This window comes from Solea senegalensis, linkage group LG17 (assembly GCF_019176455.1).
Source record: "Solea senegalensis isolate Sse05_10M linkage group LG17, IFAPA_SoseM_1, whole genome shotgun sequence".
NCBI classification, from domain to species: Eukaryota; Metazoa; Chordata; class Actinopteri; order Pleuronectiformes; family Soleidae; genus Solea; species Solea senegalensis.
This window is the reverse complement of record NC_058037.1, coordinates 2,967,505-2,994,488: the sequence shown is the minus strand read 5'-3', so window position 1 is coordinate 2,994,488 and position 26,984 is coordinate 2,967,505. Positions and strand designations below refer to the sequence as shown.

Sequence of the window (26,984 nt, the reverse complement as noted above, 5' to 3'; positions counted from 1 at the left end):
CACGAGGTGGGTTATTTGTCCCCCTCCAGTTCACACTGAGCATCATAAAAGGGCTCCAAAACTAACACTAACATGCCCACAGTGTTGGGGGTTACACATGCAGTGGTGTCAGGTCTGCCCCTCTCCATCCACAACAAACAACATACAATTTACAAACTGCAAGAAATGTGTTTTATGAGCGGAAAAAAGGAAGCCCGAGGCCCAACCCACCTCATATGCAGATTCTTTCGGACCGAACCTGGCCCGAACCCGCAGGTCCTGTCAGGTTTGTTGGGCCTGCCCGACCCGTTGAGAACTCTATTGTCAGTAGTATTATTTTCTTTTTTTTTTACATTACATTACATGTCATTTAGTAGACGCTTTTATCCAAAGCGACTTACAATTTAATTGAGTACAATCAGCTAGGGGTGGAATCGAACTTGCGACCATTGCGAGTATGATGTCTTTCGCACAAAGGATACGGTCTTAACCACTGAGCCACTCCACCCCCCTTATTTCCTCAAAGGACGAGTCTGTTTAAATCCAGAATTACAGAGCCACTGCAATTTACTTAGTCAAAATATTTTAAATATATTGATCATAATGTTGAATATGTTTTTCTTCTGCTCATTGATCATTTTAGTGAATACAAATAGTTGTTTACAGGTTGCTTTGATAAGATAATAACACCAGCATGACAGATAGGTTTGTTATGACTGAAGACTCATATGTATGGCAATGCATAAAATAACAATCTGCATTTGAAACAGTTCAAGAGCGCAAGCATGTGCACTAAGGTACTTTGAGGGGATAATGTCCTGTATATAACCTGCCAATGAAAGTCTTACTCTAAATGTTATCACCATAATATCATGATTATTTCTTGAATACATTATAACCTAAAACTAATCCAGAGTTCATGTATATATTCAGTAATTCTTCTAAAAGCATTGCCTGTGTGTTACGATAAAAAACTTCAGAAGAACAAGTCATGGACAACTAATACTGATATATGAACATTTAATATAGCTTAATTGTTACTATTGGACCTTCATGGACATCAACAACTAATAACATTGGCAGTGACAAAAAGAATGACAATAACAGCAAACACATTAAAAGAGAGAAATATTAGGTTTACAAAGGGACTGACCCATCACATAGTTAATGACAGAGACAACACCTCACATATTAGGCACTTGTCAAGAGGCTTTCTATACATTGTGTTGCAAAAACAGACAGTAACTACATAGTACAGATGGAATTTGTATCAACATATGAGATGAATACAGAGATATGAGACATAATATATTCATCCTTAGTGCCAGACCTGATCACTAAAATCAGTCAGTGAATCATAAAATGAATCAAGAAAGTTTAGAATTAGAAACATCATCTTTAAATATTTTCCCTGTAATGATCATCTTAAAAGCTGATCGAAACCAGCTGTAAAAGAAAGCATAAATAAATGGATTGAACATTGAGTTTGACCATCCAAGCCACTTAAATGACTGAAGTACATGATATGGTATTGTATAATTGCTCACAGGATGAAAGCTAAGAGCGAGAAAGAAAGGCGTCCAACTCATGAGAAAAATTCCCATCACAATAGCCAGAGTTTTAGTCGCCTTTCTCTCCACTTTACTGACAGTTGCAGTAGATTTTGCCATGCTCTGGATGCTGTGTGCCTGTTTCTGTGCCACCATCAAAATCTTTAGGTAGATTGAAGACATCAAAATAGCTGGGAAGCCAAATCCAATAAAAACTACCACAACTATTGAACTCTGTGATTTCTGTTGAAATAAAAAACATCTCTCGTTTTTTTGTCCTTTGTCTGGGGTCTTTAACGTGTAAATAATTCCATTTAGAGTGGCAATAGTCCAGGACACCAGAATCATGATCCCAACAACACGGACATTTATTTTAATTCTGTATCTCAGAGGCTGACACACTGCGTAATATCTGTCAACAGAAATGAAGCACAAGTTCACAATGGAAGAACTGCACAGTAACACATCTAAACTGCCTCGTACCTTACAAAGTAAATCTTCAACATACCAATATTTCACAAAGAGCACGATACTGAAAGGCACAACTAAAATTCCAACTAGCAGGTCAGCCACAGCCAGAGAGAGCATCAGGAAGTTTGTAGGAGTGTGGAGCTGTTTGAAGTAAACAATGGAGATTATAAGAAGAAGGTTTCCAAACAATATGAGAACTGACAAAGAGCCACCAAAAATACATAATAGATATGAAATAGTCACTGCAGTTATGTCAGGTACATTTGTTGATTCATTAAAAAGAAGCTGCTCTGCAACAACATCAGAAGAATCCATTCTTAAATTATCAGAAATACTTAAACAACATGCCTAACATTAAGACAAATCAACGTATAAGCAGTATAAAGTCTGTATGTTTCAAACCACACACTTAATCAATGTTTGTGCATCTGTAGTGAAAGGTGACCCTAATCTCTCTGCTGGTGAGCAGGTCAGGATTAGAAATACTGTTCAAGCTCATTAGAATATTCAGTTCACAAAAGGTGTGTTTAAAGAATATCAATAAACGTCACCAGAACTCGACCCATGTGTCAAATCTTGTGAATGTACTTGTATGTGATGCCGACATTGAATTATGGTTATTACGTCAACATTATACCAGACGGTTGGTGTAATGGTTAGTGCTCCTGCCTTTGCAGCAAGAAGACCTGGGTTTGAACCCAGGCTGGAACAAGGGGCTTTCTGCCTTTTCTAACCCTAATGCCTTTCTGCATGGATTTTGCAAGTTAGGTAAAATTGGACACTCTAAATTGACCATAGGTGTGAATATAAATGTAAATCTCTGTGTGGCCCTGCGATGGACTGGTGAACTGTCCAGGGTGTTCCCGGCCTGTCGCCCTGTGTCAACTGAGATTGGCACCACACGGCCCTGCGACCCTCCAGTAGAGGCAGGACTTCACATATTGTTGTACATTTGCCCTTTGGTCAGTGGGCAGCATCTGCAACTAGCTGAATTTTGGCCACAGGAATGTCACGGCTTTGTGGAGTTCTGAGCAAAACCGGTGCACATGCCGTTGACGCATGGCTGCGTTCTGTGCAGTATTGTTGGCATTTAGCTGGCAGTGAAGTCTGAGTCGTTCTGCCCATTGCAGCACTAGATGCAGAGTGGGATATTTGTCCCCCTCCAGTTCACGCTGAGCATCATAAAAGGGCTCCAAAACTAACACTAACATGCCCACGGTGTTGGGGGTTACACATGCAGTGGTGTCAGGTCTGCCCCTCTCCATCCACACGTGAACAGTGATGATTCACAACAAACAACATACAATTTACAAACTGCAAGAAATGTGTTTTATGAGCGGAAAAAAGGAAGCCCAAGGCCCGACCTGCCTCATTTGCTGATTTTTCTGGACCGAACCTGGCCCGAACCCGCAGGTCCTGTTGGGTTTGTTGGGCCTGCCCGACCCGTTGAGAACTCTATCGTCAGTAGTATTATTTTCTTTTTATTTTATTTCCTTAAGTTCAAATTATATTGCATCGTTTGTTATTACTGCTCCTATGAGTCTCTCTCTGTCAATCAAGATAATTACAAAATACATCGTTTGATGACAATGGGGCATGGGATCATGAGCTTATAGGCTTACTTCCTGATTAAGTGACTGATCCTTTAGATCGTTTTTCCCAAAGTCGCTTTTGTCTCCAACTCAACCAAACCCTCTCTTCCTTCCTCCCTGACTCCCTCGTCACCTGTTACTGTGGACACCTCACTACATCTGGTCACTCTTTGCTCCACTGAACAACCATCAACGTCATTTTATGTTGTATGTGTCACAAACACATGTGCTTTATCTGTTTCAAAGTAAAAGCACTTTTCTGTTCCCTGTTTCCATTCATCTTTTTCAACAGGGCTCTTACAGTGAAACATTTGTAGGAGCAGCAGAGGTGTGACTGCATACAGAAGTGTCCTGGCACTTTTTTGAGAATAGAGGAGTTTTTAGAACAGTGGTTACCATATTTTTTCAGGGAACCCACTTTTTAAAAATCTAAAATTGTTGTGACCCAACTAACAATAGACCTAATCTGTACTGTATTTATGCTAGATGAAAGGACCATTTTCACTATCATTTCCACATCAATACAACATTGTGGATACATGAACGAAGAAGGGGGACCAGAGGGTGTGTGCCAATTACAGAGGCATGACACTGCTCAGCCTTCCTAGGAAAGCAGCACTCAGGTTTAAATTGGGGTGGCCTTCCTCCCAATCACACCCCTCCAGGTCTCACTGTCAGAGAGGTGACGTTCCACATCCCTAGAGCCAGCTTCTGCAGCCAAGGGTCGGACTGCCATGGTCCTCGCATTTCACCATGACCCAACTCACTCTGCATCCAACCTCCAGGGCCCTTCCTATAGGTGGTGAGCCCATGGGAAGGGAGACCCACGTTGCCTCTTTGGGCTGTACAAGGCCAGGCCACATGGATGCAGACCTGACCACCTGGCCCTCGCAATCTTGCCCCTTCCCCAGGCCCTCCTCCAGAGGGGGGCCCCAATGATTTCAAGTCATGTAAATTTGATAAATCTATCAAATAGTTTCATGCATGTTATAGACAGCATGTGTTAAATACAATGAGACAAATAAATCAATTTCTGCAAGGTTTACAGGCCATATCGTCTGATTTTATTTACCCACATCATCAAAAAAATATGGACATTTAAGTGACCATTTCATGACACAAAATTTAATCCAAGCCATTACATGTGGGCTTTTGCTTTTCGTCTCATCAGTAGAATCAAGAAATAAATCAAAATGTTAGCAAAAGCTTAAATTAAATCATTAAAATGATGCAAACATTTGCCAATTATCAAAGAGTAGGCATATGTTTAAGAGCAGAGTGAACTGTCAATTAACTGTCCAAAAACACTCAAAGGATGAGTCTGTTTGAATCCAGAATTACAGAGCCACTGCACTTTACTTTATCAACATATTTTAAATATCTTGAACATAATGTTCAATATGTTTTTCTTCTGCTCATTGATCATTTTAGTGAATACAAATAGTTGTTAACAGGTTGCTTTGATGAGATAACACCAGCATGCCAGATAGGTTTGTTATGACTGAAGACTCATATGTCTGGCAATGCATAAAATAAGAATCTGCATTTGAAACAGTTCAAGAGGGCAAGCATGTGCGCTAAGGTACTTTGAGGAGATAATGTCCTGTATAACCTGCCAATGAAAGTCTTATTGTATATGTTATCACCATAATATCATGATTATTTCTTGAATACATTATAAGCTAAAACTAATCCAGAGTTCATGCATATATTCAGCAATTCTTCTAAAAGCATTGCCTGTGAGTTACGATAAAAAACTTCAGAAGAACAAGTCATGGACAAAAAATACTGATTTATGAACATTTTAATATAGCTTACTTGTTACCATTGGACCATCAAGGTCATGGACAACTAATAACATTGACAGTGACAAAAACAATGACGATAACAGCAAACACATTAAAAGACATAAATATTAGGTTTATAAAGGGACTGACCCATCACATAGTTAATGACAGAGACAACACCTCACATATTAGGCACTTGTCAAGAGGCTTTCTATACATTGTGTTGCAAAAACAGACAGTAACTACATAGTACAGATGGAATTTGTATCAACATATGAGATGAATACAGAGATATGAGACATAATATATTCATCCTTAGTGCCAGACCTGATCACTAAAATCAGTCAGTAAATCATATAATGAATCAAGAGAGTTTAGAATTAGAAACATCATCTGTAAATATTTTCCCTGTAATGATCATCTTAAAAGCTGATCGAAACCAGCTGTAAAAGAAAGCATAAATAAATGGATTGAACATTGAGTTTGACCATCCAAGCCACTTAAATGACTGAAGTACATGATATGGTATTGTATAATTGCTCAAAGGATGAAAGCTAATAGCGAGAAAGAAAGGCGTCCAACTCATGAGAAAAATTCCCACCACAATAGCCAGAGTTTTAGTCGCCTTTCTCTCCACTTTACTGACAGCTGCACCAGATTTTGCCATGCTCTGGATGCTGCGTGCCTGTTTCTGTGCCACCATCAAAATCTTTAGGTAGATTAAAGACATCAAAATAGCAGGGAAGCCAAAAGCAATAAAACTTGCCACAACTATTGTACTCTGTGATTTCTGTTGAAATAAAAAACATCTATCATTTTTTTGTCCTTTGTCTGGGGTCTTTAACGTGTAAATAATTCCATTTAGAGTGGCAATAGTCCAGGACACCAGAATCATGATCCCAACAACACGGACATTTATTTTAATTCTGTATCTCAGAGGCTGACACACTGCGTAATATCTGTCAACAGAAATGAAGCACAAGTTCACAATGGAAGAATTGCACAGTAACACATCTAAACTGCCTCGTACCTTACAAAATAAATCTTTAACATACCAATATTTCACAAAGAGCACGATACTGAAAGGCACAACTAAAAGTCCAACTAGCAGGTCAGCCACAGCCAGAGAGAGCATCAGGAAGTTTGTAGGAGTGTGGAGCTGTTTGAAGTAAACAATGGAGATTATAACAAGAAGGTTTCCAAACAATATGAGAACTGACAAAGAGCCACCAAAAATACATAACAGATATGAAATAGTCACTGCAGTTATGTCAGGCACATTTGCTGATGCATTAAAAAAAAGCTGATCTTCAACAACATCAGAAGAATCCATGCCTAAATAATCAGTAATACTCAAACAACATGCCTAAAATTAAAACAAATCAACGTAAAAGCAGTATAAAGTCGGTATGTTTCAAACCACACACTAAATCAATGTTTGTGCATCTGTAGTGAAGGGTGACCCTAATCTCTCTGCTGGTGAGCAGGTCAGGGTTAGAAATACTGTTCAAGCTCATTAAAATATTAAGTTCACAAAAGGTGTGTTTAAATCATATCAATAAACGTCACCACAACTCGACCTATGTGTCCAATCTACTTGTGAATGTACTTGTATGTGATGCCGACATTGAATTATGGTTGTTATGTCAAAATAATGCCAGACAGTTGGTGTAATGGTTAGCGCTCTTGCCTTTGCAGAAAGAAGATCTGGGTTTGAACCCCGGGCTGAAACAAGGGCCTTTCTGCCTTTTCTAACCCTAATGCCTTTCTGCATGGATTTTGCAAGTTAGGTAAAATTGGACACTCTAAATTGACCATAGATGTGAATATGAATGTAAATCACTGTGTGGCCATGCGATGGACTGGTGAACTGTCCAGGGTGTTCCCGGCCTGTCGCCCTGTGTCAACTGAGATTGGCACCACACGGCCCTGCGACCCTCCAGTGGAGGCGAGACTTCACATATTGTTGTACATTTGCCCTTTGGTCAGTGGGCAGCATCTGCAACTAGCTGAATTTTGGCCACAGGAATGTTGTGGCTTTGTGGAGTTCTGTGCAAAACCGGTGCACATGCCGTTGACGCATGGCTGCGTTCTGTGCAGTATTGTTGGCATTTAGCTGGCAGTGATGTCTGAGTCGTTCTGCCCATTGCAGCACTAGATGCAGAGTGGGATATTTGTCCCCCTCCAGTTCACGCTGAGCATCATAAAAGGGCTCCAAAACTAACACTAACATGCCCACGGTGTTGGGGGTTACACATGCAGTGGTGTCAGGTCTGCCCCTCTCCATCCACACGTGAACAGTGATGATTCACATCAAACAACATACAATTTACAAACTGCAAGAAATGTGTTTTATGAGCGGAAAAAAGGAAGCCCGAGGCCCGACCCACCTCATTTGCAGATTTATTTGGACCGAACCTGGCCCGAACCCGCAGGTCCTGTCGAGTTTGTTGGGCCTGCCCGACCCGTTGAGACCTCTATCGTCAGTGATATTATTTTCTTTTTATTTTATTTCCTTAACTTCAAATTATATTGCATCGTTTGTTATTACTGCTCACTTCATAATAAGAAGTGTAGTCAAAGGAGCCGTTGGTTACCTTATCTGTGTATGGGTGCCAGTCTCTCTCTGTCAATCAAAATTCTAACAAAATACAAAGTTTGATGACAATGGGGCATTGGATCATAAGCTTAGGCTTACTTCCTGATTAAGTGACTGATCCTTTTTATCGTTTTTTTCCCAAAGTCGCTTTTGTGTCCGACTCAACCAAACCCTCTCTCCCTTCCTCCCTGACTCCCTCTTCATCCGTTACTGTAGACACCTCATTACATCTGGTGACTCTTTGCTCCACTGAACAACCATCAACGCCATTTAAAGTTGCATGTGTCACAAACAGGACATGTTTGAGATTTGTCGTAGCACTTTGAGATTTCTTGCTCATTTCCACATGAATACAATATTGTGGATACATGAACGAAGAAGGGGGACCAGAGGGTGTGTGCCAATTACCAAGGCATCACACTGCTCAGCTGCCCTAGGAAAGCAGCACTCAGTTTTAGATTGGGGGGGCTTTCCTCCCAATCACACCCCTCCAGGTTTCACTGTCAGAAAGGTGACGTTCCACGTCCCTAGAGCCAGCTTCTGCAGGCAAGGGTCGGACTGCCATGGTCCTTGCCTTTGACCACCACCCAAATCACTCTGCACCCGACCTCCAGGGCCCTTCCCACAGGTGGTGAGCCCATGGGAAGGGAGACCCACGTTGCCTATTTGGGCTGTACCCGGCCAGGCCACATGGATGCAGACCTGACCACCAGGCTTCTCCATGGATGCCCCTTCTCCAGGCCCTCCTACAGAGGGGGTGCCCCAGTGATTTCAAGTCATGTAAATTTGATAAATCTATCAAATAGTTGTATGCATGTTATTGACAGCATGTGTTAAATACAATGAGACAAATAAATGAATTCCTGCAAAGTTTACAGGCCATATCTTCTGGTTTTATTGACCCACATCATCAAAACAATATGGACATTTAAGTGACCATTTCATGACACAAAATTTAATTTAAGCCATCACATGTGTGGGCTTTTGCTTTTCGTCTCATCAGTAAAATCAAGAAATAAATCAAAATGTTAGCAAAAGCTTGAATTAAATCACTATAATGATGCAAACATTTGCCAATTATCAAAGAAGTAGGCATATGTTTAAGAGCAGAGTGAACTCTCAATTAAGTGAACTGTCCAAAAACACTCAAAGGATGAGTCTGTTTAAATCCAGAATTACAGAGCCACTGCAATTTACTTAAAATATTTTAAATATCTTATACATAATGTTTAATATGTTTTTCTTCTGCTCATTGATCATTTTAGTGAATACAAATAGTTGTTTACAGGTGGCTTTGATAAGATAATAACACCAGCATGACAGATGGGTTTGTTATGACTGAAGACTCATATGTCTGGCAATGCATAAAATAACAATCTGCATTTGAAACAGCTCATGAGGGCAAGCATGTGCGCTAAGGTACTTTGAGGAGATAATGTCCTGTATATAACCTGACAATGAAAGTCTTACTCTAAATGTTATCACCATAATATCATGATTATTTCTTGAATACGTTATAACCTAAAACTAATCCAGAGTTCACGTATATATTCATCACTTCGTCTAAAGGTTTGTCTTTGTGTTACAATAAAAGACTTAACAAGAACAAGTCATGGACAACTAATAACATTGACAGTGACAAAAAGAATGACAATAACAGCAAACACATTAAAAGAAAGAAATATTAGGTTTATAAAGGGACTGACCCATCACATAGTTAATGACAGAGACAACACCTCACATATTAGACACTTGTCAAGAGGCTTTCTATACATTGTGTTGCAAAAACAGACAGTAACTACATAGTACAGATGCAATTTGTATCAACATATGAGATGAATACAGAGATATGAGACATAATATATTCATCCTTAGTGCCAGACCTGATCACTAAAATCAGTCAGTGAATCATATAATGAATCAAGAGAGTTTAGAATTAGAAACATCATCTTTAAATATTTTCCCTGTAATGATCATCTTAAAAGCTGATCGAAACCAGCTGTAAAAGAAAGCATAAATAAATGGATTGAACATTGAGTTTGACCATCCAAGCCACTTAAATGACTGAAGTACATGATATGGTATTGTATAATTGCTCAAAGGATGAAAGCTGAGACAGAGAAAGAAAGGCATCCAACTCATGAGAAAAATTCCCATCACAATAGCCAGAGTTTTAGTCGCCTTTCTCTCCACTTTACTGACAGCTGCAGTAGATTTTGCCATGCTCTGGATGCTGCGTGCCTGTTTCTGTGCCACCATCAAAATCTTTAGGTAGATTGAAGACATCAAAATAGCTGGGAAGCCAAATCCAATAAAAACTACCACAACTATTGAACTCTGTGTTTTCTGTTGAAATATAAAACATCTATCGTTTTTTTGTCCTTTGTCTGGGGTCTTTAACGTGTAAATAATTCCATTTAGAGTGGCAATAGTCCAGGACATCAGAATCATGATCCCAACAACACGGACATTTATTTTAATTCTGTATCTCAGAGGCTGACACACTGCGTAATATCTGTCAACAGAAATGAAGCACAAGTTCCAAATGGAAGAATTGCACAGTAACACATCTAAACTGCCTCGTACCTTACAAAGTAAATCTTCAACATACCAATATTTCACAAAGAGCACGACACTGAAAGGCACAACTAAAATTCCAACTAGCAGGTCAGCCACAGCCAGAGAGAGCATCAGGAAGTTTGTAGGAGTGTGGAGCTGTTTGAAGTAAACAATGGAGATTATAACAAGAAGGTTTCCAAACAATATGAGAACTGACAAAGAGCCACCAAAAATACACAATAGATATGAAATAGTCACTGCATTTATGTCAGGCACATTTGCTGATTCATTAAAAAGAAGCTGATCTTCAACAACATCAGAAGAATCCATGGTTAAATTATCAGTAATACTTAAACAACATGCCTAACATTAAAACAAATAAACTAATAAGCAGTATAAAGTCTGTATGTTTCAAACCACACACTTAATCAATGTTTGTGCATCTGTAGTGAAAGGTGACCCTAATCTCTCTGCTGGTGAGCAGGTCAGGATTAGAAATACTGTTCAAGCTCATTAGAATATTAAGTTCACGAAAGGTGTGTTTAAAGAATATCAATAAGCGTCACCACAACTCGACCTATGTGTCCAATCTACTTGTGAATGCACTTGTATGTGATGCCCACATTGAATTATGGTTGTTATGTCAAAATAATGCCAGACAGTTGGTCTAATGGTTAGCGTTCTTGCCATTGCAGAAAGAAGACCTGGGTTTGAACCTCGGCTGAAACAAGGGCCTTTCTGCCTTTTCCAACCCTAATGCCTTTCTGCATGGATTTTGCAAGTTAGGTAAAATTGGACACTCTAAATTGACCTTAGGTGTGAATATGAATGTAAATCTCTATGTGTGGCCCTGCGATGGACTGGAGAACTGTCCAGGGTGTTCCCGGCCTATTGCCCTATGTCAGCTGAGAATGGCACTGCACGTCCCTGCGACCCTCCAGTGGAGGATAAAGTGGTAGATGATTTATGGATATCAAAATCATGTAAGTTAACATCTGGAATTAGCACAATTGTCTAAATTTTTAAAGAAATTTTACATATTTTCCACCACTAATTTACTTGAATTTCCTGTTCTTGAACAGTATTAAATGGGAAATGTTTGCATCATAATAATGATTTAATTGAAGCTTTTGCTAACATTTTGATTTATTTCTTGATTCTACTGATGAGACGAAAAGCAAAAGCCCACACATGTGATGCCTTAAATTAAATTTTGTGTCATTAAATGGTCAATGTGTCAGTTAGAGTTCTCAACAGGCCTGAAAATTACAACCCGACCCAACCTGCCCCGCGGATCTTTAAGCCCGAACCTGACCCAGCCCAAAATACATTTTCCCATTGATCGTAGCGCAGTGTTTTATTTGCAGTGGGAGCGGGTGCTGCTGCTGCTGTTGCGCTTTTAACAGGCGGGACTTCACATATTGTTGTACATTTGCCCTTTGGTCAGTGGGCAGCATCTGCAACTAGCTCAATTTTGGCCACAGGAATGTTACGGCTTTGTGGAGTGCTGCGCAAAACTGGTGCACATGCCGTTGACGCACGGCTGCGTTCTGTGCAGTATTGTTGACATTTTGCTGGCAGTGATGTCTGAGTCGTTCTGCCCATTGCAGCACTAGATGCAGAGTGGGATATTTGTCCCCCTCCAGTTCACGCTGAACATCATTAAAGGGCTCCAAAACTAACACTAACTTGCCCACGGTGTTGGGGGTTATGCATGCAGTGGTGTCAGGTCTGCCCCTCTCCATCCACACGTAAACAGTGATGATTCACAACAAACAACATACAATTTACAAACTGCAAGAAATGTGTTTTATGAGCGGAAAAAAGGAAGCCTGTGTCACAAACAGGACATGTTTGAGATTTGTCGTAGCACTTTGAGATTTCTTGCTTATTTCCACATGAATACAATATTGTGGATACATGAATGAAGAAGGGGGACCAGAGGGTGTGTGCCAATTACCGGGGCATCACACTGCTCAGCTGCCCTAGGAAAGCAGCACTCAGTTTTAGATTGGGGGGGCTTTGCTCCCAATCACACCCCTCCAGGTTTCACTGTCAGAGAGGTGACGTTCCACGTCCCTAAAGCCAGCTTCTGCAGCCAAGGGTCAGACTGCCATGGTCTTTGCATTTGACCATGACCCAACTCACTCTGCATCCAACCTCCAGGGCCTTTCCCACAGGTGGTTAGCCCATGGGAAGGGAGACCCATGTTGCCTCTTTGGGCTGTACCCGGCCAGGCCACATGGATGCAGACCTGACCACAAGGCGCTCGCAATCTTGCCCCTTCCCCAGGCCCTCCTCCAGAGGGGGGCCCCAGTGATTTCCAATTATGTAAATTTGATAAATCTATCAAATAGTTTTTTGCATGTTATTGACAGCATATGTTAAATACAATGAGAAAAATAAATCAATTTCTGCAAAGTTTACTGGCCATATCTTCTGGTTTTATTCATCCACATCATCAAAACAATATGGAGATTTAAGTGACCATTTATTGAGACAAAATTTAATTTAAGCCTGTTGGCTTTTGCTTTTTGTCTCATCAGTAGAATAAAGAAAGAAATCAAAATGTAAGCAATAGCTTCAATTAAATCATTATAATGATGCAAACATTTCCCAATTGACAGTCGAGTGAACTGTCCAAAAACACTCAAAGGATGAGTTTTTTTTTTAAATCCAGAATTACAGAGCCACTGCAATTTACTTAAAATATTTTAAATATCTTGAACATAATGTTGAATATGTTTTTCTTCTGCTCATTGATCATTTTAGTGAATACAAATAGTTGTTTACATGTTGTTTTGATAATATAACACCAGCATGCCAGATAGGTTTGTTATGACTAAAGAATCATATGTCTGGCAATGCATAAAATAACAATCTGCATTTGAAACAGCTCATGAGGGCAAGGATGTGCGCTGAGGAGATAATGTCCTGTATATAACATGCCAATGAAAGTCTTATTTTAAATGTTATCACCATAATATCATGATTATTTCTTGAATATGTTATAACCTAAAACTATTGCAGAGTTTATGTATATATTCAGTAATTCTTCTAAAAGCATTGCCTGTGTGTTTTACGATAAAAAAACTTCACAAGAACAGGTCATGGACAACTAATACTGATTTATGAAAATATAATTTGGCTTACTTGTTACTATTGGACATTCAAGTTCAGTAACAACTAATAACATTGACAGTGAAAAAAGAATGACAATAACAGCAAACACATTAAAAGAGAGAAATATAAGTTTATAAAGGGACTGACCCATCACACAGTAAATGACAGAGACAACACCTCACATATTAGGCACATGTCAAGAGGCTTTCTATACATTGTGTTGCAAAAACAGAAAGTAACTACATAGTACAGATGGAATTTGTATAAATATATGAGATGAATACAGAGATATGAGACATAATATATTCATCCTTAGTGCCAGACCTGATCACTAAAATCAGTCAGTAAATCATATAATGAATCAAGAGAGTTTAGAATTAGAAACATCATCTTTAAATATTTTCCCTGTAATGATCATCTTAAAAGCTGATCGAAACCAGCTGTAAAAGAAAGCATAAATAAATGGATTGAACATTGAGTTTGACCATCCAAGCCACTTAAATGACTGCATTACATGAAGTGGTATAGTATAATTGCTCAAAGGATGAAAGCTGATACAGAGACAGAAAGGCGTCCAACTCATGATGAAGATTCCCATCACAATAGCCAGAGTTTTAGTCGCCTTTCTCTCCACTTTACTAACAGCTGCAGTAGATTTTGCCATGCTCTGGATGCTGCGTGCCTGTTTCTGTGCCACCATCAAAATCTTTAGGTAGAGTGAAGACATTATGGTACCTGGGATGCCAAATGCAATAAAAACTGCCACAACTACTGTACTCTGTGTTTTCTGTTGAAATAAATCACATCTATTGTTTTTTTGTCCTTTGTCTGAGGTCCTTAACGTGTAAATAATTCCATTTAGAATGGCAATAGTCCAGGACACCAGAATCATGATCCCAACAACACGGACATTTATTTTAATTCTGTATCTCAGAGGCTGACACACTGCGTAATATCTGTCAACAGAAATGCAACACAAGTTCCAAATGGAGGAATGGCACATTATCCCATCCAAACTTCCTCGTACCTTACACAGTACAGAATGAAAACGCCAATATGAGCTCACAACAATTAAGATGCTGAAAGGCACAACTAAAAGTCCTACTAGCAGGTCAGCCACAGCCAGAGAGAGCATCAGGAAGTTTGTAGGAGTGTGGAGCTGTTTGAAATAAACAATGGAGATGATTACAAGTAGGTTTCCGCACATTATGAGAACTGACAAAGAGCCACCAAAAATACATAATAGATATGAAATAGTCACTGCAGTTATGTCAGGCACATTTGCTGATTCATTAAAAAGAAGCTGCTCTGCAACAACATCAGAAGAATCCATACTTAAATAATCAGTAATACTTCATCAACATGCCTAACATTAAAACAAATCAAAGTATAAGTAGTATAAAGTCTGTATGTTTCAAACCACACACTTAATCAATGTTTGTGCATCTGTCGTCAAAGGTGACCCTAATCTCTGTGCTGGTGAGCAGGTCAGGATTAGAAATACTGTTCAAGCTCATTAGAATATTAAGTTCACAAAAGGTGTGTTTAAAGTATATCATTAAGCGTCACCACAACTCTACCTATGTGTCCAATCTACTTGTAAATGCACTTGTATGTGATGCCCACATTGAATTATGGTTGTTATGTCAAAATTATGCCAGAAAGTTGGTGTAATAGTTAGTGCTCTTTCCTTTGCAGCAAAAAGACCTTGGTTTGAACCCCTCAAATTGGCACTGCACGCCCCTGCGACCCTCCGGTGGAGGATAAAGTGGTAGATGATTTATGGACATCAAAATTATGTTAGTTGACATCTGGAATTAGCACAATTGTCTTAATTTTTTAAGAAATTTTACATATTTTCCAACTCTAATTTACTTGAATTTCCTGTTCTTGAACAGTATTAATGATGAAGGTTGATAACAACACAATTTCCTAGTTTCTGCTATTTATTTTCGAGGCTCCACTTATAAGTAGGTCAATGTGTCAGTAAGAGTTCTCAACGGGCCTGAAAATTACAACCCGACCCAACCTGGCCCACGGATCATTAAGCCCGATCCTAACCCAGCCCGAAATACATTTTCCCATTGATCTAAGCGCAGTGTTTTATTTGCAGTGGGAGCGGGTGCTGCTGCTGATGTTGCGCTTTTAACAGGCGGGACTTCACATATTGTTGTACATTTGCCCTTTGGTCAGTGGGCAGCATCTGCAACTAGCTGAATTTTGGACACAGGAATGTCACGGCTTTGTGGAGTGCTGTGCAAAACTGGTGCACATGCCGTTGACGCACGGCTGCGTTCTGTGCAGTATTGTTGAGATTTTGCTGGTAGTGATGTCTGAGTCGTTCTGCCCATTGCAGCACTAGATGCAGAGTGGGATATTTGTCCCCCTCCAGTTCACGCTGAGCATCATAAAAGGGCTCCAAAACTAACACTAACATGCCCACAGTGTTGGGGGTTACGCATGCAGTGGTGTCAGGTCTGCCCCTCTCCATCCACACGTGAACAGTGATGATTCACAACAAACAACATACAATTTAAAAACTGCAAGAAATGTGTTTTATGAGTGGAAAAAAGGAAGCCCGACCCGCCTCATTTGCAGATTTTTTTGGATCGAACCTGGCCCCAACCCGCAGGTCCTGTCGGGTTTGTTGGGCCTGCCCGACCCGTTGAGAACTCTATTGTCAGTAGTATTACTTTCTCTTTTTTTTTTTATTTCCTTAAATTCAAATTATATTGCATCGTTTGTTATTTCTGCTCACTTCAAAATAAGCGGTGTAGTCAAAGGAGCCGTAGTTTACCTTATCTGTGCGTGGGTGCCAGTCTCTCTCTGTCAATCAAAACAATAACAAAATACATAGTTTGATGACAATGGGGCATGGGATCATAAGCTTAGGCTTACTTCCTGATTAAGTAACTGATCCTTTTGATCTTTTTTCCCAAAGTCGCTTTTGTCTCCAACTCAACCAAACACTCTCTCCCTTCCTCCCTGACTCCCTCTTCACCCGTTACTGTAGACACCTCATTACATCTGGTGACTCTTTGCTCCACTGAACAACCATCAACGCCATTTTTAGATACATTTGTCACAAACAGGACATGTTTGAGATTTGTTGTTAGCACTTTGAGATTTGTTGCTCATTTCCACATGAATACAATATTGTGGATACATGAACGAAGAAGGGGGACCAGAGGGTGTTTGCCAATTACCGGGGCATCACACTGCTCAGCCGCCCTAGGAAAGCAGCACTCAGTTTTAGATTGGGGGGGCTTTGCTCCCAATCACACCCCTCCAGGTTTCACTGTCAGAGAGGTGAAGTTCCACGTCCCGAGAGCCAGCTTCTGCAGCCAAGGGTCAGACTGCCATGGTCCTTGCCTTTGACCACCACCCAAATCACTCTGCACCCGACCTCCAGGGCCCTTCCTAAAGGTGGTGAGCCCATGGGAAGGGAGACCCATGTTGCCTCTTTGGGCTGTACACGGCCAGGCCACATGGATGCATACCTGACTACCAGGCGCTCGCCATCGTGCCCCTTCTCCAGGCCCAGCTCCAGAGGGGGGCCCCAGTGATTTCCAATTATGTAAATTCGATAAATCTATCAAATAGTTTTATGCATGTTATAGACAGCATCTGTTAAATACAATGAGACAAATGAATCAATTTCTGCAAAGTTTACAGGCCATATCTTCTGGTTTTATTCATCCACATCATCAAAACAATATGGACATTTAAGTGACCATTTAATGACACAACATTTAATTTAAGCCTGTGGGCTTTTGCTTTTTGTCTCATCAGTAGAATAAAGAAATAAATCAAAATATAAACAATAGCTTCAATTAAATCATTATAATGATGCAAACATTTCCCAATTATCAAAGAGTAGGCATATGTTTAAGAGCAGAGTGAACTGTCAATTAACTGTCCAAAAACACTCAAAGGATGAGTCTGTTTAAATCCAGAATTACAGAGCCACTGCAATTTACTTAAAATATTTTAAATATCTTGTACATAATGTTTAATATGTTTTTATATTGCTCATTGATCATTTTAGTGAATACAAATAGTTGTTTACAGGTTGCTTTGATAAGATAATAACACCAGCATGCCAGATAGGTTTGTTATGAATGAAGACTCATATGTCTGGCAATGCATAAAATAACAATCTGCATTTGAAACAGCTCATGAAGGCAAGCATGTGCGCTAAGGTTCTTTGAGGGGATAATGTCCTGTATATAACCTGCCAATGAAAGTCTTATTGTATATGTTATCACCATAATATCATGATTATTTCTTGAATACATTATAACCTAAAACTAATCCAGAGTTCATGTATATATTCAATAATTCTTCTAAAAGCATTGCCTGTGTGTTGCGATAAAAAACTTCACAAGAACAAGTCATGGACAACTAATACTGATTTATGAAAATTTAATATAGCTTACTTGTTACTATTGGACCTTCAAGGTAATGGACAACTAATAACATTGACAGTGACAAAAACAATGACGATAACAGCAAACACATTAAAAGACATAAATATTAGGTTTATAAAGGGACTGACCCATCACATAGTTCATGACAGAGACAACACCTCACGTATTAGGCACTTGTCAAGAGGCTTTCTATACATTGTGTTGCGAAAACAGACAGTAACTACATAGTACAGATGGAATTTGTATCAACATATGAGATGAATACAGAGATATGAGAGACATAATATATTCATCCTTAGTGCCAGACCTGATCACTCAAATCAGTCAGTAAATCATATAATGAATCAAGAGAGTTTAGAATTAGAAACATCATCTGTAAATATTTTCCCTGTAATGATCATCTTAAAAGCAGATCGAAACCAGCTGTAAAAGAAAGCATAAATAAATGGATTGAACATTGAGTTTGACCATCCAAGCCACTTAAATGACTGAAGTACATGAAGTGGTATTGTATAATTGCTCAAAGGATGAAAGCTGAGACAGAGACAGAAAGGTGTCCAACTCATGATGAAAGTCCCCATCACAATAGCCAGAGTTTTAGTCGCCTTTCTCTCCACTTTACTAACAGCTGCAGTAGATTTTGCCATCCTCTGGATGCTGCGTGCCTGTTTCTGTGCCACCATCAAAATCTTTAGGTAGAATGAAGACATTATTGTACCTGGGATGCCAAATGCAATAAAAACTGCCACAACTACTGTACTCTGTGTTTTCTGTTGAAATAAAACACATCTATTGTTTTTTTGTCCTTTGTCTGGGGTCTTTAACGTGTAAATAATTCCATTTAGAGTGCCAATAGTCCAGGACACCAGAATCATGATCCCAACAACACGGACATTTATTTTAATTCTGTATCTCAGAGGCTGACACACTGCGTAATATCTGTCAACAGAAATGAAGCACAAGTTTACAATGGAAGAATTGCACAGTAACACATCTAAACTGCCTCGTACCTTACAAAGTAAATCTTCAACATACCAATATTTCACAAAGAGCCCGATACTGAAAGGCACAACTAAAAGTCCAACGAGCAGGTCAGCCACAGCCAGAGAGAGCATCAGGAAGTTTGTAGGAGTGTGGAGCTCTTTGAAGTAAACAATGGAAATTATAACAAGAAGGTTTCCAAACAATATGAGAACTGACAAAGACCCACCAAAAATACATATTAGATATGAAATAGTCACTGCAGTTATGTCAGGCACATTTGCTGATTGGTTAGATGGAAGCTGATGTTCAACAACATCAGAAGAATCCATGTTTAAATGATCAGTAATACTTCAACACCATGCCTAACATTAAGACAAATCAAAGTCTGTATGTTTCACACCATGCACTTAATCAATGTTTGTGCATCTGTAGTGAAAGGTGACCCTAATCCCTCTGCTGGTGAGCAGGTCAGGATTAGAAATACTGTTCAAGCTCATTAGCATATTCAATTCACGAAAGGTGTGTTTAAAATATATCAATAAGCTTCACCAGAACTCTACCTGTGTGTCCAATCTACTTGTGAATGTACTTGAATTTGATGTCCACAATTAATTAAGGTTATTACATTTGAATTATATCAGTTCACATCTGATATATCAAATTAGCATACTTTTCTTAATTTTTAAAGAAATGTTGCATATTTTCCACCACAAAGGAACTTTAATTTCCAGTTCTTGAACAACAAAATCATAACAAAAGACCTTTGATGACAGTGGGAAGCAGCATTGGATCATGAGTTTAGGCTTACTTCCTGATGTAGGGACTGATGCTTTTGATCATTTTTCCCAAAGTCGCTTTTGTCTCCAACTCAATCAAACCCTCTCTACCTTCCTCCCTAACTCCCTCTTCACCCGTTACTGTAGACACCTCACTACAGCTGGTGAATCTTTCCTCCACTGAAAAACCATCAACGCCATGATCTGTTGCATGTGTCACAAACACAACATGTCCTGTATCTGTTTCAAAGAAAATGCACTTTTCTGTTCCCTGTTTCCATTCATCTTTTTCAACAGGGCACTTTTTAAACATCTAAAACTTCTGTGACCCAACTAACAATACGCCTTACCTATACTGTATTATTGCTACATGAATGGACCATTTTCACTATCATTTCTTTTGAATACAATATTGTGGATACATGAACAAAGAAGGGGGACCAGAGGGTGTGTGCCAATTATAGGGTCATCACACTACTCGGCCTCCTTAGGAAAGTATATTCTAAGGTGCTGGAAAGGAGGATCTGGCCGATAGTTGAAACTCAGGTTAGAAAGGAAAAATGTGGATTCCATACTTGCCGTGGAACATCCATTGATCATTGATCATTGACCAGAACCTCCTCGAGGTCATCCGTAAATCATTTTTCATGGTCTCACCAAACTCCTCCCACGTCTGAGTTTTTGTGTAAGCAACCGCCAAAGCTGCATTCAGCTTGGCCTGCCGGTACATACCAGCTGCCTCTGGAGTCCCACAGGCCAAAAAGCCCTGATAGGACTCCTTCTTCAGCTTGATGGTATCCCTTACCAGTCCAACCATCAGGTTAAGGGTTTCCCGCCACGACAGACACCAACCACCTAAAGGTCACAGCTCCGGTCAGCTGCCTCAACAATGGAGGCACGAAACATGGCCCTCTCGGACTCAGTGCCTCCCATCTCCCTCGGGACTTGGTAGAAGTTCTGACAGAGGTGGGAGTTGAAACTCTTTCTGACAGATTTGAAACTCTGCCAGATGGTCCCAGCAGACCCTCACAATACGTTTAGGTCTGCCAGCCCTGACTGGCATCCTCCCCTGCCACCAGAGCAAACTCACCACCAGGTGGTGATCAGTTGACAGCTCCGCCCCTCTCGTCACCCGATTGTCCAAGACATAGGGCCACAGGTCTGACGATACTGCTATGAAATTGATCATTGACTCATGGCCAAGGGTATCCTGGTGCCTAGTGCACATGTGGACACCTTAATCCTTGAACATGGAGTTTCTTATGGAAACTTGAGTTCAGAAGTCCAACAGGTGTTGAGCCCATGGGAAGGGAGACCCACGTTGACTCTGTGGGCTGTGCCCGGCCAGGCCGCATGGATGCAGACCCGAACACCAGGTGCTCGCCATTGTGCCCCTCCCCCAGGCCCGGCTCCAGAGTGGGGCCCCAGTGATTTCCAGTCATGTAAATTGGATAAATCTATGAAATAGTTTTATGCATGTTATTGACAGCATGTGTTAAATACAATGAGACAAATAATTCAATTTCTGCAAAGTTTGCAGGGCATACCTTCTGTTTTTATTCAACCACATGATCAAAACAATATGGATATGTAAGTGACCATTTATTGAGACAAAAGTGAATTTAAGCCATCACATGTGTGGGCCTTTGATTTTCTTCTCATCAGTAGAATAAAGAAATATAATCAAAATGTGAGCAATAGCTTCAATTAAATCATTATAATGATGCAAATATTTGCCAATTATCAAAGAAGTAGGCATATGTTTAAGAGCAGAGTGAACTCTCAAATAAGTGAACTGTCCAAAAACACTCAAAGGATGAGTCTGTTTAAATGCAGCATTACAGAGCCACTGCAATTTACTTAAAATATTTTAAATATCTTGTACATAATGTTTAATATGTTTTTGTTCTGCTCATTGATCATTTTAGTGAATACAAATAGTTGTTTGCAGGTTGCTTTGATAAGATAATAACACCAGCATGACACATAGGTTTGTTATGACTGAAGACTCATATGTCTGGCAATGCATAAAATAACAATCTGCATTTGAAACAGCTCATGAGGGCAAGCATGTGCGCTAAGGTACTTTGAGGGGATAATATCTTGTATATAACCTGCCAATGAAAGTCTTATTTTAAATGTTATCACCATAATATCATGATTATTTCTTGAAAACGTTATAACCTAAAACTAAACAAAAGTTAATTCTTATAAAAGCATTGCCTGTGTGTTACGATAAAAAACTTCAGAAGAACAAGTCATGGACAACTAATACTGATATATGAAAATTTAATATAGCTTAATTGTTACAATTGGACCTTCAAGGACATCAACAACTAATAACATTGGCAGTGACAAAAATAATGACAATAACAGCAAACACATTAAAAGAGAGAAATATTAGGTTTACAAAGGGACTGACCCATCACACAGTTAATGACAGAGACAACACCTCACATATTAGGCACTTGTCAAGAGGCTTTCTATACATTGTGTTGCAAAAACAGACAGTAACTACATAGTACAGATGGAATTTGTATCAACATATGAGATGAATACAGAGATATGAGACATAATATATTCATCCTTAGTGCCAGACCCTTATCTCTAAAATCAGTCAGTAAATCATAAAATGAATCAAGAGAGTTTAGAATTAGAAACATCATCTGTAAATATTTTCCCTGTAATGATCATCTTAAAAGCTGATCGAAACCAGCTGTAAAAGAAAGCATAAATAAATGGATTGAACATTGAGTTTGACCATCCAAGCCACTTAAATGACTGAAGTACATGAAGTGGTATTGTATAATTGCTCAAAGGATGAAAGCTGAGACAGAGACAGTAAGGTATCCAACTCATGATAAAAGTCCCCATCACAATAGCGAGAGTTTTAGTCGCCTTTCTCTCCACTTTACTGACATTTGCATTAGATTTTGCCATGCTCTGGATGCTGCGTGCCTGTTTCTTTGCCACCATCAAAATCTTTAGGTAGATTGAAGACATTATGGTACCTGGGATGCCAAATGCAATAAAAACTGCCACAACTACTGTACTCTGTGTTTTCTGTTGAAATACAACACATCTATTGTTTTTTTGTCCTTTGTTCGGGACCATTAATATGAAAATAATGTGAAGAATGGCAATAGTCCAGGACACCAGAATCATGATCCCAACAACACGGACATTTATTTTAATTCTGTATCTCAGAGGCTGACACACTGCATAATATCTGTCAACAGAAATGCAGCACAAGTTCCAAATGGAAGAATTGCACATTATCCCATCCAAAGTTCCTCGTAGTTTACAGAGTACAGAATGAGAACGCCAATATGAGCTCACAACAATAATGATGCTGAAAGGCAAAACTAAAAGTCCAACTAGCAGGTCAGCCACAGCCAGAGAGAGCATCAGGAAGTTTGTGGGAGTGTGGAGCTGTTTGAAGTAAGCAATAGAGATGATTACAAGTAGGTTTCCACACATTATGAGAACTGACAAAGAGCCACCAAAAATAGAAAATAGATATGAAATAGTCACTGCAGTTATGTCAGGCACATTTGCTGATGCATTAAGAAAAAGCTGATCTTCAACAACATCAGAAGAATCCATGCTTAAATAATCAGTAATACTTAAACAACATGCCTAAATGAAAACAAATCAACGTATGAGGATTTTAAAGTCTATATGTTTCACACCATGCACTGAATCAGTGTTTGTGCGTCTGTAGTGAAAGGTGACCCTAATCTCTCTGCTGGTGAGCAGGTCAGGATTAGAAATACTGTTCAAGCTCATTAGCATATTAAGTTCACAAAAGGTGTGTTTAAAGAATATCAATAAGCATCACCACAACTCTACCTATGTGTCCAATATACTTGTGAATGTACTTGTATGTGATGTCCAACAATGAATTAAGGTTATTGTATTCAAACTTTGTCAGTTCACATCTGAAATTAGCCCCTAGGCCCGGCTCCAGAGTGGGGCCCCCGTGATTTCTCGTCATGTAAATTTGATAAATCTATGAAATAGTTTTATGCACGTTATTGACAGCATGTGTTAAATACAATGAGACAAATAAATCAATTTCTGCAAAGTTTGCAGGCCATACCTTCTGTTTTTATTTAACCACATCATCAAAAAGATGTGGATATGTAAGTGACCATTTAGTGCGACAAAAGTGAATTTAAGCCGTCACACGTGTGGGCCTTTGATTTTCTTCTCATCAGTAGAATCAAGAAATAAATCAAAATGTGAGCAATAGCTTCAATTAAATCATTATAATGATGCAAATATTTGCCAATTATCAAAGAAGTAGGCATATGTTTAAGAGCAGAGTGAACTCTCAAATAAGTGAACTGTCCAAAAACACTCAAAGGATGAGTCTGTTTAAATCCAGAATTACAGAGCCACTGCAATTTACTTAAAATATTTTTAAATATCTTATACATTATGTTGAATATGTTTTTCTTCTGCTCATTGATCATTTTAGTGAATACAAATAGTTGTTTGCAGGTTGCTTTGATAAGATAATAACACCAGCATGCCAGATTGATTTGTTATGACTGAAGACTCATATGTCTGGCAATGCATAAAATAACAATCTGCATTTGAAACAGTTCAAGAGGGCAAGCATGTGCGCTAAGGTACTTTGAGGAGATAATGTCCTGTATATAACCTGCCAATGAAAGTCTTATTGTATATGTTATCACCATAATATCATGATTATTTCTTGAATACGTTCTAACCTAAAACTAATCCAGAGTTCATGTATATATTCAATAATTCTTCTAAAAGCATTGCCTGTGTGTTACGATAAAGAACTTCACAAGAACAGGTCATGGACTATTAATACTGATTTATGAACATTTAATATAGCTTACTTGTTACTATTGGACCATCAAGGTAATGGACAACTAATAACATTGACAGTGAAAAAAACAATGACGATAACAGCAAACACATTAAAAGAGAGAAATATTAGGTTTATAAAGGGACTGACCCATCACATAGTTAATGACAGAGACAACACCTCACGTATTAGGCACTTGTCAAGAGGCTTTCTATACATTGTGTTGCGAAAACAGACAGTAACTACATAGTACAGATGGAATTTGTATCAATATATGAGATGAATACAGAGATATGAGAGACATAATATATTCATCCTTAGTGCCAGACCTGATCACTCAAATCAGTCAGTGAATCAAATAATGAATCAAGAAAGTTTAGAATTAGAAACATCATCTGTAAATATTTTCCCTGTAATGATCATCTTAAAAGCTGATCGAAACCAGCTGTAAAAGAAAGCATAAATAAATGGATTGAACATTGAGTTTGACCATCCAAGCCACTTAAATGTCTGCATTACATGAAGTGGTATAGTATAATTGCTCAAAGGATAAAAGCTGATACAGAGAAAGAAAGGCGTCCAACTCATGATGAAAGTCCCCATCACAATAGCCAGAGTTTTAGTCGCCTTTCTTTCCACTTTACTAACAGCTGCATTAGATTTTGCCATGCTCTGGATGCTGCGTGCCTGTTTCTGTGCCACCATGAAAATCATTAGGTAGATTGAAGACATTATGATAGCTGGGAAGCCAAATGCAATAAAAACCGCCAAAACTACTGTACTCTCTGTTTTTGGTTGAAATAAAGCACACTTTGAGTTTTTTTGTCCTTTGTCCGGGACCATTAATATGAAAATAATGTGAAGAGTGGCAATAGTCCAGGACACCAGAATCATGATCCCAACAACACGGACATTTATTTTAATTCTGTATCTCAGAGGCTGACACACTGCATAATATCTGTCAACAGAAATGCAGCACAAGTTCCAAATGGAAGAATTGCACAATATCCCATCCAAACTTCCTCGTACTTTACAGAGTACATAATGAGAACGCCAATATGAGCTCACAACAATTATGATGCTGAAAGGCACAACTAAAAGTCCAACTAGCAGGTCAGCCACAGCCAGAGAGAGCATCAGGAAGTTTGTGGGAGTGTGGAGCTGTTTGAAATAAACAATGGAGATGACTACAAGTAGGTTTCCACACGTTATGAGAACTGACAAAGAGCCACCAAAAATACATAATAGATATGAAATAGTCACTGCAGTTATGTCAGGCACATTTGCTGATGCATTAAAAAAAAGCTGATCTTCAACAACATCAGAAGAATCCATGCTCAAATTATCAGTAATACTTCAACAACATGCCTAAAATGAAAACAAATCAACATATAAGGATTTTAAAGACTATATGTTTTTCACACCATGCACTTAATCAATGTTTGTGCATCTGTAGTGAAAGGTGACCCTAATCTCTCTGCTGGTGAGCAGGTCAGGATTAGAAATACTGTTCAAGATCATTAGCATATTAAGTCCACGAAAGGTGTGTTTAAAGTATATCATTAAGCGTCACCACAACTCGACCTGTGTGTCCAATCTACTTGTGAATGTACTTGAATTTGATGCCCACAATGAATTAAAGTTATTATATTCAAACTTTGTCAGTTCACATCTGAAATGAGCCCCCAGGCCTGACTCCAGAGGGGGGCCCCTGTGATTTCTAGTCATGTAAATTTGATAAATCTATGAAATAGTTTTATGCATGTTATTGACAGCATATGTTAAATACACTGAGACAAATAAATCAATTTCTGCAAAGTTTGCAGGCCATACCTTCTGTTTGTATTTACCCACATCATCAAAACGATATGGACATTTAAGTGACCATTTAATGAGACGAATGGGAATTTACATGTGTGGGCTTTTGCTTTTCTGCTCAGCTGTAAAATAAAGAAAGAAATCAAAATGTTACCAATTGCTTTAATTAGATCATTATAGTAATGCAAACATTTAGCGGTATAAAAAAAACAATTATTGGTCAATCATCAAAAAAGAAGGCATATGTTTAAGAGCAACGTGAACTCTCCCATCAGTGAATTGTCCAAAAACACTCGAGGGATGAGTCTGTTTCAATCCTGAATTACTAAACCACTGCAATTTACTTCATCAAAATATTGTAAATATCTTGAACATAATGTTGAATGTGTTTTGTTTTTTTTCAGCTCATTGATCATTTTTAGTGAATACAAATAATTGTTCACAGGTTATTTGATAATAACTCCAGCATGCAA

General features: G+C 38.9%; 7 protein-coding genes across 9 annotated transcripts in view; all 7 read right to left on the bottom strand.

Annotated features, from left to right (window-relative positions):
* Nucleotides 1-1,034: 1,034 nt before the first annotated feature.
* LOC122784117 (trace amine-associated receptor 4-like) lies at nt 1,035-2,435 on the bottom strand. Its single transcript, XM_044049214.1, has one exon. It carries the CDS (start codon nt 2,313-2,315, stop codon nt 1,347-1,349), a length of 969 nt encoding a protein of 322 aa, XP_043905149.1. The 5' UTR covers nt 2,316-2,435; the 3' UTR covers nt 1,035-1,346.
* Nucleotides 2,436-5,378: 2,943 nt separating this feature from the next.
* On the bottom strand, nt 5,379-6,830 carry LOC122784116 (trace amine-associated receptor 4-like). Its single transcript, XM_044049213.1, has one exon. The coding sequence runs from the start codon at nt 6,710-6,712 to the stop codon at nt 5,744-5,746; it is 969 nt and encodes a 322-aa protein (XP_043905148.1). The 5' UTR covers nt 6,713-6,830; the 3' UTR covers nt 5,379-5,743.
* Nucleotides 6,831-8,837: 2,007 nt separating this feature from the next.
* On the bottom strand, nt 8,838-10,986 carry LOC122784119 (trace amine-associated receptor 4-like). The gene has a single exon (XM_044049215.1). The coding sequence runs from the start codon at nt 10,865-10,867 to the stop codon at nt 9,899-9,901; it is 969 nt and encodes a 322-aa protein (XP_043905150.1). The 5' UTR covers nt 10,868-10,986; the 3' UTR covers nt 8,838-9,898.
* Nucleotides 10,987-13,770: 2,784 nt separating this feature from the next.
* Nucleotides 13,771-15,111, bottom strand: LOC122784108 (trace amine-associated receptor 4-like). The gene has a single exon (XM_044049205.1). It carries the CDS (start codon nt 14,991-14,993, stop codon nt 14,022-14,024), a length of 972 nt encoding a protein of 323 aa, XP_043905140.1. The 5' UTR covers nt 14,994-15,111; the 3' UTR covers nt 13,771-14,021.
* LOC122784105 (trace amine-associated receptor 4-like) overlaps nt 13,771-26,984 on the bottom strand; it is a 25,669-nt gene continuing 12,455 nt past the window's right edge. The window contains exon 2 of one of the 3 annotated variants that reach the window (XM_044049203.1): nt 13,771-14,008. Coding sequence is in view for 1 of the 3 variants with exons in the window: in XM_044049200.1 (XP_043905135.1) it covers nt 22,488-22,496 (9 nt within the window). In the remaining 2 variants the exon portion in view is untranslated. Of the gene's footprint in view, nt 14,009-18,240; nt 18,422-22,122; nt 22,497-26,984 lie in introns of those variants that run through there. The other 2 variants (XM_044049202.1, XM_044049200.1) reach the window with 2 other exon arrangements.
* LOC122784112 (trace amine-associated receptor 4-like) overlaps nt 24,695-26,984 on the bottom strand; it is a 9,116-nt gene continuing 6,826 nt past the window's right edge. The window contains exon 2 of the transcript XR_006362141.1: nt 24,695-24,873. The gene's annotated coding sequence lies outside the window, so the exon portion shown is untranslated. The remainder of the gene's footprint in view (nt 24,874-26,984) is intronic.
* Nucleotides 24,872-26,138, bottom strand: LOC122784115 (trace amine-associated receptor 4-like). Its single transcript, XM_044049212.1, has one exon. The coding sequence runs from the start codon at nt 26,026-26,028 to the stop codon at nt 25,060-25,062; it is 969 nt and encodes a 322-aa protein (XP_043905147.1). The 5' UTR covers nt 26,029-26,138; the 3' UTR covers nt 24,872-25,059.

Bases quoted from the DNA above. Each gene is read 5' to 3' on its own strand.
- LOC122784117 (XM_044049214.1), bottom strand. From the start codon at position 2,315: ATGGATTCTTCTGATGTTGTTGCAGAGCAGCTTCTTTTTAATGAATCA.
- LOC122784116 (XM_044049213.1), bottom strand. From the start codon at position 6,712: ATGGATTCTTCTGATGTTGTTGAAGATCAGCTTTTTTTTAATGCATCA.
- LOC122784119 (XM_044049215.1), bottom strand. From the start codon at position 10,867: ATGGATTCTTCTGATGTTGTTGAAGATCAGCTTCTTTTTAATGAATCA.
- LOC122784108 (XM_044049205.1), bottom strand. From the start codon at position 14,993: ATGGATTCTTCTGATGTTGTTGCAGAGCAGCTTCTTTTTAATGAATCA.
- LOC122784115 (XM_044049212.1), bottom strand. From the start codon at position 26,028: ATGGATTCTTCTGATGTTGTTGAAGATCAGCTTTTTTTTAATGCATCA.